Raw genomic sequence first — 13373 nt, 5'->3', positions numbered from 1 at the left:
ATCCTTTTAACGACTAGCTGAAACATTTTAAGACTGAACTGAGCTGCGTTCACACAACAAGCGACATGATCCCTCTTATTTCAATAGAGAGCGGGGACTTTCCGGCAACAGTGACCATTGGCGACCGGGTGGGGCGTGTCCAACGACGCGTCAAAGTTGAGATCTGTTAAATTTATGCAAATGGGGAGTGACTTTCGGGAGCGACAACCAATAGAAGTGAAGTCAGTGGAGTCACGTGATCCATCACTCTTCAGTGCCGATTTCAACCGAGGCAAGATGAATGAAAAAACGAATGATACATCTCATTGACGTGACGTGATGACTGACTTCGTGAACCCAGATAGGCTGGCCCTTTTGCTGCAGTTAAATAGCCGCGATGGCAAGGACACTCTGATTCTCGTTCATCTTTAATATTATGCATTTGATGTACTGATTCAATTTATATTTAGACTTTTCCTTCCTAAATGTTTGTTTGTAGCTGCAAGAAAACGCATTAGTAGTCTACAACACGAAGTAACATTCGTGAATGTTACTCACAAACATTACTAGGCGACAGCGACAAAGTCACTTGTAGTGAACGCAGCCAGAGACAATTTATATAAAGACATGCCACTTCCTAAATCCTCAATACAACCATATAGGGAAAACCCGTAACGCCAAAGATGGCGGTTGTATGCACATGCCCCGCCCCTCCCGCTGGAAAGCCAATCGTCTGCTTTTAACAGTCAAGCCGGGAAACATTTAAACCTATCGTCTGGTTCCACTGACACATTTGATGTTTGCGACAGCGGAGACGAGAACCCCTGCGTATGCGTAGTAAACGTATAACCTGTGGGGAAAAGGGTGTTTTAAACCTTATTTTGGGGCAAAATCATCAACCTTTTTAGTGATTTTTATAATAATTTACTGCTGTTTCTATACATGCAGTTTTTATGTCCCGGTGACCAGTGAAAGTGCAGTTCTGAATCTCTGCCCATTCATTTAGATAGGAGGCTGGTCTTGTTAGTCCGAACTAGCTGCCCGGAGGCGTTGCCAAGATGGCAGCCGAGTGGCAGGACTTGCCCAAAAGGACTTTGACGCAGCTTAACAGACTGTTTCAATTGACTGCAGCAGATTTTAAACACCGACTGAACACGACTCAGCGATCAATTGTAAGCATCAAATTGCATTCATACTTGGTCAGTCGTTAAGTGTGTCCCTGGCATTAGACTAGCACAACCAGATTAAACACACACTAAAGAACCTTGTCGTCACATACTAAGATACTAAGCACAACATTTTAATGGACACGCATAATTTGTTAACAGTCCAATCAGATCCTCTATTTTATACAGAAACATACCTGTATTTGGCACTGGTACTGCTCCTGCTGAGCAAGGATTTGTTCTTGATATTGCTTTTCCACCAACTGAAAGAGATGAAGCCACCGGCCCTGTTTGAGAAAGAAAACACTGTCACTATGTGGTCTGCTTTTTAATAAAAGCATAAAAACAGAATCTGAGGCTGCAAATGAAGGAAGTGATACGACAGACAAATTGGTGTGTTTTAGTTAGATGAGCAAGTAGAGGTTTCATTGTGAAATTTCTACTGTCAAAATCACAGAAATGTGATTGCCATGTGGCTAATCTCAGTATATAACATTTTGAATCAAACAGAAGTAGCTGAATATCTTTTCTGCTGTATTGTGACATACAACCGAGTGTAATAGATTGTCAAAAAAATAACCGTTAGTCAGCTAAAACAAAAAAAAAAACACCCGTTTTAGAGAAGAGCGTTTTGATAAATGTACATGTCCTACACTGTGCAGTCATTATAGTAATATATTAAAGTATGTGCAATGTAAATGTTTATATGCAATGAGGGTTGATTATTAAATAAAGTTGATTAGTTAATTAACTTAGTTTCAGTTTTCACCAAAATTAAATCTTCAGTTTTGGTGCATAACTATTAAAGTCCCCCTGTGGTGAAAATCCAGCTTTTAATGATGTTTATATGTCTATGTGGTGTTTTGAATATGCTTTAAGACAAAACATGTACAAATGCATAAGTCAACACAACTGCAGAGTATTTTCTCCTTAAAACCGCAGTTTGAAATCGCTGGTGTTTCTGACGTCACAGACGACCTTGTACCCAATCAGATCAACGTGTGATAGTCAACGAGTGGATCTCTGAGCTGCAGCGAGTGAGTGGAGGCGGGGCTCATTTGCATATTCATAGAACCGCATACTAAATGAGACAATGGTGTAGAGTTACATTCAAGCTATTTTAAGGGGAAAAAAACGTTTAAATATGTGATTTTGTCGATCAAAGATGAGTTTGAATGGCTAAAATGATTGACTACAGGGGGACTTTAAGACCTCTAATATGCATTTAGAAAATAAATAGGGTGATTTTTCATTTCACGTAGGGCTGAACGATTATGGAAAGTAATCTAATTGCGATTTTTTTAACCAATATTGCGATTGCGATTTAATATGCGATTTTTAAAAAAATTCTTTACCTTCTGTATTAGTCGACAAAGACGAGCAATAAATCATTGTACAGTAGGGATGGGAATCTTTAGGCAGCTCATGATCCGATCTACTTTTTTTCTTATTAATTAATCTTAATAACACTTAAATATGTATTTAATTGCATGTGTAAAAACACATACTTTAAAAAAATGTAAATAGGCTATATAAACTAATATAGCTTCAAAATATAAAAGCTAGTAAATAAAGAGAAACAAAAAAAGCATTACAAGTAATAAACAAAGAGTGCTTTCAAGAGTGCTTTCAGTATTTAAAAGTAGGCTGTCTGAATGTTTTTCATTCAAGAGCTGGAGTGATTTCCCCTCAGTTTAGATACGATAAGCTGCATTCACACTAATGCATATATCTCTTTTGAAATTGTAAATGTGGTTTTTCCTGTTGGTTTAAGATATAACTGACCGTTTTTACATTAATTTCGCGTCACAAAAGCATTTTGACATGCAAGTACATTTGCATGCGCGAGTATGTATGTTAGTATTTTAAAACGAAAACAGCCTTCTCTGTGATTTTCATATTTTTAATATATAAGCCAACTGCATTCCAAAAGACATAAATAATAACTTTGTGAAGCATTTGTAAGGAAAATTCCCACGGGAGAGAACGCGCACTGCAAGAGTAACGTTATAACATCAAGCAAAGCAGCAAAACCTGTGCAATGAAGCCCGTGAATGTCCTTGTAATACGGTTAAACCCCAAACGAGTATGAAATACCATGTTTCGGAAAGTTCGAGCGGTGTTGTATGTGTGAGCGAGTGAGTGAGTGAATGAGAGAGAGAGAAAGAGAGCGAGAGAGAAGCAGAACCAGAACACGGTTGTTTCTAAAGCAAGCGCAGCGTCATCACGCATCTGTGTTTAAAAACTCAGCTCAGACTCGATTCTGAAATTCTCTGAATCGATCCAGAATTGTTGGGGAGAGAATAAATAACACAATATCATTAAAAATAAACTGTTCTTTTCTGTATGCCAGACCTATTTGCGTAGCATGCCAAGTTGATGCTTGATCTTGCAGACTGCTTTTCTCTCGCGTGTCACGTGACCAGTGTAATCGCAGCTTTTGCGATTACGAAATCGCGTTTCATCATATAGCGATACTATCGCAAATGCAATTAATCGTTCAGCCCTAATTTCACGCCAATTTTAAATGGCTCAAGATACTTCTAAATGATCTCATTTTTGATGTCAGGGATCAGCTGCATTGTGGGATGTTCTCCCCAGCTCTGAGCGTGGCTGTTGTTGTCGGCTCGACTCCTAGGAGAGGCCCCAGACGATGGCCCAGAAACCTGATGGCTGCTTCATAACGCCACATGGGGGAATGAACGTGGACATCTGCGCACCTCACAGTTCTTCCAAATCTCAGGGTCGGTCTCCCCACTGCTCTGGATCTCCTGGACCAGGGCTCGGAGGGTCTCGAGAGAGCTTGGGTTGATGAAGGGTAAACTTCTCCCTGAGCTGAACTCCTCCTCAGTGCGAAGACACAGATTTCTAAAGCATGTGACATGAGGAGAAAGACACCCAGGGGGGTTTAAAACAGCTTATCAATGTGAAACTAAAAACAGTAAACATCACATGAACGAACACAGACCTTATTTTGTTGGAAATGCTGCATGCTGGTGTGGCGGAGGGTCGGTTTGCTCCTTCTGTGGCCTGAAGGAAGCCCTCGGGGTGGGACGCAGAGTGCTCTTCTTCGGGGAGACCCGATACGGTGTCCTCAGAGGAGACGATGGACACCTCGCTCTCTTTCCCACCATTGGCACTGATTTGATCGTGGCTCAAAGCCACAGAGCTGGACACGTCCTCAGAGATGCTGTCATCTGTGGACATGCTTAAACAGCCGTGTGCAGTGACTGTATGCGAGCGCTGTGTAGAAAAAATAAAAAATTGCTGAATTGAAAAATATCATTAGCAACTTGGGCTAAAACCTGCAAGCTTTCAATTACCAGCCCATATCTTTAACTAACTAGCCACTCATCCAAAGAAATTAAGACTATTTTTACTTTCAGAAGGATTTACCTATGCATTTTTTTATCAGCTCACATATACTGAGATAGAAGGTTTTTTTTTTATGCATCTCCTGCCCACTGATAAAAAAAAAATAGTTAAACACATTGATTCACAATTGTGGCCCATTACAGTTCCAGTACCTAAAATATGTATTTTTAAAAACCATTGTTTTAAAAAAATGAAGTACATATTACAGAAACTAGTATTTTATTGTCTATTATTACTGTATTGTGTGTGGTTTGTTTTATAGTTCTTCATTTGTACAGCACAGCGGTCAATTTTTGTTGTGTTTATTTTTTTTTTTAATTAATGAAATGAAAGAAGTAATATACTTTAAAAGAATAGAATGTAATGTTTAGGAGTAGGACACTTAATTGCATGTTAAATTGTTTTACTTGACATAAGCAGGGCTTCAGTACATCTTTATGTAATAACATAATTAACTCTGTCTCTACTGACATTTGTTAAAAATGTATGTCATTTTCCATTGATTGAAACTGTAGGTCATGTATTAAAATATATTCAAGATGAAGAAGCTGCAATTTAGTACATTTAAAATACACTTTCTTACAAAATGCTTTAAATTACAAAATAGGCTACACATTTTAAAAGTGTACTTAAACTTTTTTTTTAAAACTTTTGCTGATAATTTACTCACCCCCATGTCATCCAAGATGTCCATGTCTTTCTTTCCTCAGTCGAAAAGAAATTAAGGTTTTTGATGAAAACATTCCAGGATTTTTCTCCATATAATGGACTTCAATGGGAACCAAACGGTTCAAGGTCCAAAAGACAGTTTCAGTGCAAACTGTTCAAAGGGCTTTAAACGATTCCAGACGATGAATAAGGGTCTTATCAAGCGAAACGATCACTTAAAAAATATATACAATAATTTCATAAGCTCAATTGGTCGCCTTGCTCTGTTAGGGTTAGGGTGTGATGCACGTTCGTGACTTTTTCCTGAATGAACCAAATGACTTTGATTTTGTTTTAAGAAAGAAAGAAAGAAAGACCCGTATTCATCGTCTGGAATTGTTTAAAGCCATTTGAACAGATTGCACTGAAACTGTATTTTGGACCTTGAACCATTTGGTACCCATTGAAGTCCATTATATGGAGAAAATCCTGGAATGCTTTCATCAAAAACCTTAATTTATTTTCGAATGAAGAAAGAATGACATGGATATCTTGGATGACATGGGGGTGAGTAAATTATCAGCAAAAGTTTTTTTTTAAAGTGAACTACTCCTTTAAGAAACGGTCATAAAAAGCTTACTCTCTTGAAGTGGCCTTTTATTTTATTAATATTAATATTATATTATATTATTTGCAAGCATAATTTAAAAAACACAACGTTATACATACACTTTTAAGATTTGAAGTACAATACAACTACGATTCAATAGGATTAAGCACACTCAGTTTTCACAAGGGATTCGTTTGTTTACACCCTAATACAATATGCAAAAACCTTAAATACAAGCAGCAGGAAAAAAAAAAGAGTTTAATCTACATTACAACGATGTATCATATCATGAACTTAGAATATAACGCATCATTCATTATATTATTTTTAAGGGTTAAGGCATAATCAAGAATGGCCACATCTGGTAAATACGCGGTGTGCAGTCTGACATATTCACACAACAAATGTCATTCATTGTTAATAACTTGGATGGAGACCAACAGCAAGTTATATGCAACCATAAAGCCAGAACCACACACACATTATGTCATCAGATCAAGAAACAATACAAAGCAAATCGGTCAACTTACAAACCCAGTTGGTGGTGTCTTATTGCATATCTATCTAGAAGATGTGAAGCAGGTTCACAGATGTGGACATGCCAGCAAAACACAGATAGCTCTCGCTATGGCGCTTCCTGTTCCACACACACAGCACGCGCGCGCATCACCTCTGCAGCTGCATCCCGCGAGCCACCAAACATAAGCGCTGACACAGTTAACGTTACCGTGATAATAACTCCCAAGTAACGCGGCACTTACTTGTTACTTTTTCTCATCACTTGCTCTCCCATTTTGACATTTCCTCATGTGCCGCGCGCGCTCTCTTTCCTTCTCTTCATCTGTCAGTCACTGACTGCTTGTAGCTCAACCTCCTAGCGTTCTAAGCTAAGCAAGCAACGACGACACACTGCGCCGCGAAACTTCATTGGCCGAATGAGTTCGAAAGGCGTTACTTGATTGGTCAGGACGAACAGTCAACGTCCCTTAAGTCTCTGTGATTGGCTCCTTTGCAGGATTCTGCGCAATTTGAGACCACAACAGTGGTTCTGATTGGTCTTGAAACTCCGAGGTTCTATTTCCGTCAGAATTCAAAATAAATAAATAAAGATTATATTTTGCTTAAAGAAAATTAAGCATTTTTGGGACACGATTATTTGTTGCATTGTGACGTTATTTTTATAATAATTAAGGGTAAAACTTTATTTTAAATAACGTAGTTGCACGTTACTATGTGCAATTACTTTAGTAATAACAGTAAATGATGCATACAAGTAACTAACCCTAAACCAAACATGTAGTTAATTAATATTACTTAGCACTTATTTGAGTAAGTACAATGTAAATACGTGACCTTAAAATAAAGTCCTCAATTGTCATGAAAACATTTTCACAAATTAATATGGATTTAATCTATAATATGGATCTTATATCATCATATCCCCCTTTTAGGTGAAAAGCAACTAAAGAATCACCAAAATAAGTAATGAAAAGTTACAGATTATACAACAAATTTACAACACAATCATAAATTTACAAAATTCAATTAGTTAATTTGTGCTCATTACCTATATTATGTTGTGGAAATGGTCTTTTCTTTCTTGCAAATGAAGCTCAAGAGTCAAAATAAGACTTTATTGAACAAAGCAACGAAGCCGAGACTCCTGCAGGACATATGAGTTTGTCTCTGGCCAGGGCACCATTCTTATGTATACCCATTTTCTTAAGTTTTTTTAGCGGTTTCTTCTGTTATTTTTCCAGTATCGTTTTAAGTGTCAATTCTCTCTCCTTTCTTTTGATGGTCAGCCCTTTATCAAAGGCAAGATGTAGCATTTTCCAAGGACAGTCAATCCCTCACAGGGCCGAGAAGCCTCATCGTTACAATAATTTATTTCAATGTTTTTAATGCAATCTGTTGCGAGCATAAAGCATAAACTGCCAGTGGCCACACAAACTTAGATACTCTTGACCTGTAATCACACAGCCCATGACCATTTCCACTATTGATTTTAGGATTAAAGGGATAGTTCACTTTGAAATGAATTTTGGTATGTTTTAGCTTACCTCAAGGGCATCCAAGATGTAGGCATCTTTGTTTCCGCAGTAGTTTCAATTTTGATATTTTTAGGTCAAACCGTTCTTGTCTGTCAGTCATATAATGCAGGTCTATGGTCACCACCTCAAAAAGCATGCACAGAGAAGTCCAAATTAAACATGATTTAATGACTCGTAAATGTAAGTACACATTGATGGACTAAGACACGAAACGAGTGGTTTGTGTGAGAAAACGGCCACAAAAAGCAACCGTGCCCTCAGATCACTTGGAGGTGGCTGTGGTTACAAGAGGTAAAAACGATATAAATACTGTCCGTTTTCTCACACAAACCGCTCGTTTCGTGTCTTAGGCCATCAATGTGTACTTTCATTTACGAGTCATTAAATCATGTCTAATTTGGACTTCTCTGTGCATGCTCTTTGAGGTGGTGACCATAGACCTCCATTATATGACTGACAGACAAGAACGGTTTGACCTAAAAATATCAAAATTGAAACTACTGCGGAAACAAAGACCCCTACATCTTGGATGCCCTTGAGATAAGCTAAAACATCCCAAAAATCAATTTCAAAAGTGAACTATGCCTTTAATAAAATATTCCACCAATGACAGCCTTATTTGGATTAGTTAAACATGCTTATTAATTACACAATAAAGCCTTAAATAATTACTATGGTAAGCATAGCACACTTTCTTCATCAAAAACGTGAGCATCTTTGTTATTTTAATTTCTTGTTTAGGTGGATCATCAATTTACCAGTTATATATTGTAGCAACAATAAAATCTTGTCCACTTTTGTGAGGATAGTAAAAAGTATTTTGCAAAACAATAAACAAAAGCATTTCATACACAATGAATGTCATATTTATTGACAGATATACAAAATTCCAAAGAGTGACCTTTTTTTGTCTTTACATGAAAATACATTGTATTACACAAGGTAATAAATACAAATAAAGACGAAAGTAATGGCATCACTATAATACTTTTGGAGTATCTCCCCGACGCTCGGCTTTCCGCGAGAGTGTCCGAGGAGAAAATATCATCCTGAGAGCTATTTCTAAAAGCACATACCTAGTCTAACCTGTAAAAGCCATGCAGATTCTAATGTGGGACCGTTAATCCGGTTGCATGCATTTTTGCTAATTTGTTCTTAAAGATACTATGTGGTCAAAGAAAATGAAATATATAAAAACAACTCAAATGGCAACAGTTCTTCCAGATCTCTCGCATTTATAAATCAGATGATGATATACTCTCTGCGTCGTGCCTTATTCCCTCCACACCACAGATGAGAAGCGCGACTCGTAACATAAATGCTCCACTTGTTGATTGTTTTATCCCCCTCAAAGGAAAGGCATGCATGATTCCCGTGTGACGGTGTAGAAGACACAGTTCTTTCAGCCGGATGGAGAGAATGAGGAAGGAGGCGCTAGGATCTCGCGTTTCTTTCTGTCTCTGCCAGACACTCACGGACGAGCCCTCTGGCGTGAATGATACCTTTAAAGAAAGACACGATATTTGAGTTCCTGTGCAAGTATAACATGTTAAAACTCTTATTTGGTAACACTTTACTCGAAGGGGTGTGCATAAGACTGACATGACACCTTCATAACCATGACATGACATATCATTAAGTGTCTTTCGCTCAATAATGACATTTTGAATGCAAATATGACATTGTTTGAGATGTCTTTGTTATGACATCTTGACATAAACCAATACATCATAACCTGTCAGTGTCTTTGTTATGACAACTTGACATAAAATTAAGATAAACTGTCCTGTGGTTGGCTTTGACATTGGCTGTCATGAGGCCATTATAACTGTGTCATCATGAACATTTTTCGTGACCTCAACTACAGTGGCACTAATTGGATTTGTCATTAAAGAGTTATAATGGCTTCATGACAGCCAATGTCAAAACCAACCACCTGACAGTTTAATGTAATGTTAACCAATAAAGCTAGGTGCTTTCTTAAGTTTGATCATTAATCTGTTATGTCATGTTTATGACAGGTTGTGTTGTCTTAGTAATGTCAAGTTGTCATGACAGGTTATGATGTATTGGTTTATGTCAAGATGTCATAACAAAGACATCTTAAACAATGTCATATTTGCATTCAAAATGTCATTATTGAGCGAAAGACACTTAATGATATGTCATGTCATGGTTATGATGTCTTATGCAAACCCCTTCAAGTAAAGTGTTAGCAAAGATTTAGTTCACAAACCTCTTTTAAGTCGCTCCATGGCGCTTTTACTCCCTGCATATGTTGGTCTTATTTCTTTCCCAAGTTCTTCGATGATGGCGAGGAGTTCAGCATATTTACTCTGAGGTACTTGGTTTCCATTTGGACCCTAAACATGATATAAAACGGGAAAAAATTAAGGGTTATTAGCTCATCCAAAAAAATGTAATTATTCTCTTAATGATTAAACTCTTCGAAGCTTTACTTATGGGAGTAAATAGTAACTGAGATTTTGAAGCCACCATCCATCAGAAGAGTAATCCACATGGCTCCAGTGGGTTAATAAAGGCCTTTATGTATTTGTTAATAAAACTCTGATTGCGTTTGGCTGAAAAAAGAACGTCATATACACCAAGGATGGCTTGAATTATGGGATAATTATAATTTTTGGGTGAACTACCCTTTAAAAATATGCTTATTATGACAGAATGAGTATCAAACCTACCCAAACCTTATTTTAGGTACTTTTATGGTTAATATTATGAATGAGTTTTTTTCTGTTTTACTAAAAAAATTAGTTTCAGTAATTTAGTTCTATTTTTTTTTTGTCATTAATAATACAGTTTTATTTTATATTATTCCAAGTAACGAAACTGTCGGCATGAAACTGGCAGTCTTTAGTGCCCTATTGTGACGTATATCTGAGTGAAACAACATTTTAAACAAGAAAGAACTGTCCGTGGGGAGTTTATTGAATGGTTGTGGTTTGCTATTGGTCGATCTCATGTGAGTGACAGGTTTCCCCGCCCTCATGCAAGTCATCAGAGAAGAGGGCTGCGTCCGAAATCTCCACTAAAACCACTACTCCTATGTAGGGGGTAGGGAGTAGAGCACTATAGAGTGAGCTCACCAGCATAATAAAAACACCACTTTCGGACACTACTCGATCGTTTCTCGGCGCCGTTGATTACATCATCTGTCAGCTGGTGCCGAGCCGGCTCTGGGCTAAATAGATTTTTGTAAATAAATACTTTACATTATATTCTGATTGAGCTTATTTCTCCAAAATTTAACAACTAAAAGTCATTTCTGGCTGTTTCTGTTATAATGTGCTACTCCACACATGATTATAACTTATTTTTACAATCAGCGCAATGCATGATGGTATGTAGGGCTTGGGTTAGTGACCGTCGGTTGTACACTACTTTTCAAAATGCATTCTATATAGGGTATAACAATCATCACTATACATTCGGACGGCACTACAAAATGGCGAGCTCACTATATAATCCTCTATATATACTTCTTATGAATAAGTAATTACTTAATCACTAAAAAGTTATGTTCTATTTAGTATGAATGTAATCTGGACTACATTCGCCATGTTGTCATTATCATGTGATCTACCAGTATCAGTTACGTCACTTAATTGCCATTCATAAATCCTCTCCCGTGGCCTCATGGGATAGTAAAGTGTCCATCATATGCACACTTCAGATTCTAACCGGGAAAAAGTAGGTCATCCGGGTACTTTTTGCCTACTCTTTTATGAGTACTGTGAATTCGGACAGTTATTTTGTGACACACTGTGTTTCGCCTACTATTTAGTAGGGAAGTATGCGATCACGGATGCAGCCGAGATATTGCAGGAGGGAGGAAAACTGATAAATTATTTATAACTACTGCAATAATCCATTAAAAAAAATTATAATTTTGATTTCATGGTGACTTTAACTGCAATAATAACCATGACACCTACCTGTGGGAATCCCAATGAAGGTGGTCCAAAGTCATTTAGAATTGGCTTGTATGACTGTATTGTTGCCATTGAAGACGGAGAAGGAATGTTTCCTGTTAAAAGAGTGAACAACAATACAAATCATTCACTGTATGAAACAACAAATTACGATTTACATAAGTGTATAATAGATTATTTCCAGACAGACTGACAGATAGATAGTGTCGAGGCACAAAAATTCTTTGAGCATTTGCGTAATTGGCCTTTTGTCTCGATCCCATTGACATGCAACCCCTGTGACAACTAGCCCCGGTCTCCGTCACGTTCGTTCCATGCGATACCACCGTCGACCACTAGGTGTCCCCAAAGAGCAATAAAAAAACTGCACGTCTGAATCCGATCAATCAACAGCCCAAGAGACAATCATGGAGGAAACGGCACGGGCTTGATCTTAGCCGCTAAAAGGATTCATTTTTATCACAATCTAGCGGCCTCCACACAAACCCATCCGGCCACGGCGCGACGCGGACCCTTCGGGAAGAACCCGAAAATGTACCTCAAGCCGATATTTAGCACTATAGAAGGCGAGGAAAGCGTTTTTTTCACTAGTAATAATGGCGGATGTGAAGGATCTGACCCTGTAGCGATCAGACTGGACAAAAACTACACACGGCTTTTCCCCAGGTATTCTTTCTCACGCCAATTCTTACATTCGATCAAATACACTCAAGACGAAGAGTTTCCCTCGCTTTTTCGGCATACCTTGGTTCCCAGAAGTTCCCGGAAGGTGTTGATGGGGATTGGGTTTGTAAGACATACCTGAAGAGTTAATAAATGAGAGAAATAAAATTGTCCCTAAAATCAGCGGAGCGTCCGTCTCACAGACACTTTTTGTTTACAGCAGAGCAGCACCGGCAAATATGGCCGCGTCACTCCTCATGACACCCACACTGCTGTCCATCATCATCACAAAGAACTCAAGACAATTAACACATCATTAATACAAAGAAAAAAATAAACCGACGTTGTCCATCAACACCGTGGCAACTGGAGAAGTTACAAAATTATTAATAAAGAAAGACTGCCCGTTATCACAACGGTTTGCATTTTTTTAATGTATTTTACTAAGGAACATTTTTATTTTCGTGTTTAACAAAAAAATGCTTTTCTTTTGAAAATAAAAACGCAAAGTACTTGTACATTTTCATAATGGATTAACTTATTTTTTTTGCGTGTGAAACAAAAAAACATCAGACGGTAAGATCAAATTCCAAAAGGATTTAGTTTAGTTGAGAAAAATGTGATTTAATTATATTTAAGGTCTAATTCTTCTCAAGCTTTGTTCATAATGTACTTTTAAATACTTTACACTGAAATAAATGTGACCTTGTAGAGGTTTTTTTTTTATTTTTTTTTTTATAAAACTTATGACTTTGGGAACCAGATTTATACATTTACTCACCAAATAATTGCCCTTAGCACTTTGATAAAAAAAGCCAAACACCAAAAGTCCCCAGAAGAACAAAAAAGTGGCTCCCTTTAAGTAAAGACATTGAAATAGATGTAATCCACAAGATTTATTGGTCATATGCAAGAGGTAGAGATCTTG

At 37.5% G+C, this 13373-nt stretch overlaps 2 protein-coding genes and 1 long non-coding RNA gene across 4 annotated transcripts in view; 1 reads left to right on the top strand and 2 right to left on the bottom strand.

Annotated features, from left to right (window-relative positions):
* mphosph9 (M-phase phosphoprotein 9) overlaps positions 1-6729 on the bottom strand; it is a 31028-nt gene extending 24299 nt beyond the window's left edge. Inside the window, exons 1-4 of one of the 2 annotated variants that reach the window (XM_039677394.2) lie at positions 6540-6729; positions 4114-4388; positions 3866-4013; positions 1343-1432 (exon numbers count right to left, since the gene is read on the bottom strand). In XM_039677394.2, the coding sequence (XP_039533328.2) occupies positions 1343-1432; positions 3866-4013; positions 4114-4352 (477 nt within the window). In that variant the 5' untranslated portion in view covers positions 4353-4388; positions 6540-6729. The remainder of the gene's footprint in view (positions 1-1342; positions 1433-3865; positions 4014-4113; positions 4389-6539) is intronic. The other variant, XM_039677393.2, reaches the window with a different exon arrangement.
* Positions 6730-8682: 1953 nt separating this feature from the next.
* On the bottom strand, positions 8683-12709 carry cdk2ap1 (cyclin dependent kinase 2 associated protein 1). Its single transcript, XM_039676039.2, has 4 exons — positions 12527-12709; positions 11786-11877; positions 10069-10195; positions 8683-9334 (listed from the first exon to the last, which is right to left on the bottom strand). Exons 1-4 carry the CDS (start codon positions 12579-12581, stop codon positions 9267-9269), a joined length of 342 nt encoding a protein of 113 aa, XP_039531973.1. The 5' UTR covers positions 12582-12709; the 3' UTR covers positions 8683-9266.
* Positions 12331-12855, top strand: LOC148969467 (uncharacterized). The gene is made up of 2 exons (XR_016149628.1): positions 12331-12448; positions 12666-12855. It is a non-coding gene; the product is annotated as an uncharacterized LOC148969467 (long non-coding RNA).
* The last annotated feature ends 518 nt before the right edge of the window (positions 12856-13373 follow it).

This window comes from Pimephales promelas, chromosome 23 (assembly GCF_988280905.1).
Source record: "Pimephales promelas chromosome 23, fPimPro1.hap1.1, whole genome shotgun sequence".
Taxonomy (NCBI): Eukaryota; Metazoa; Chordata; class Actinopteri; order Cypriniformes; family Leuciscidae; genus Pimephales; species Pimephales promelas.
Note: the sequence above shows the minus strand (reverse complement) of the source record. Positions and strands in the feature narration are given on the sequence as shown.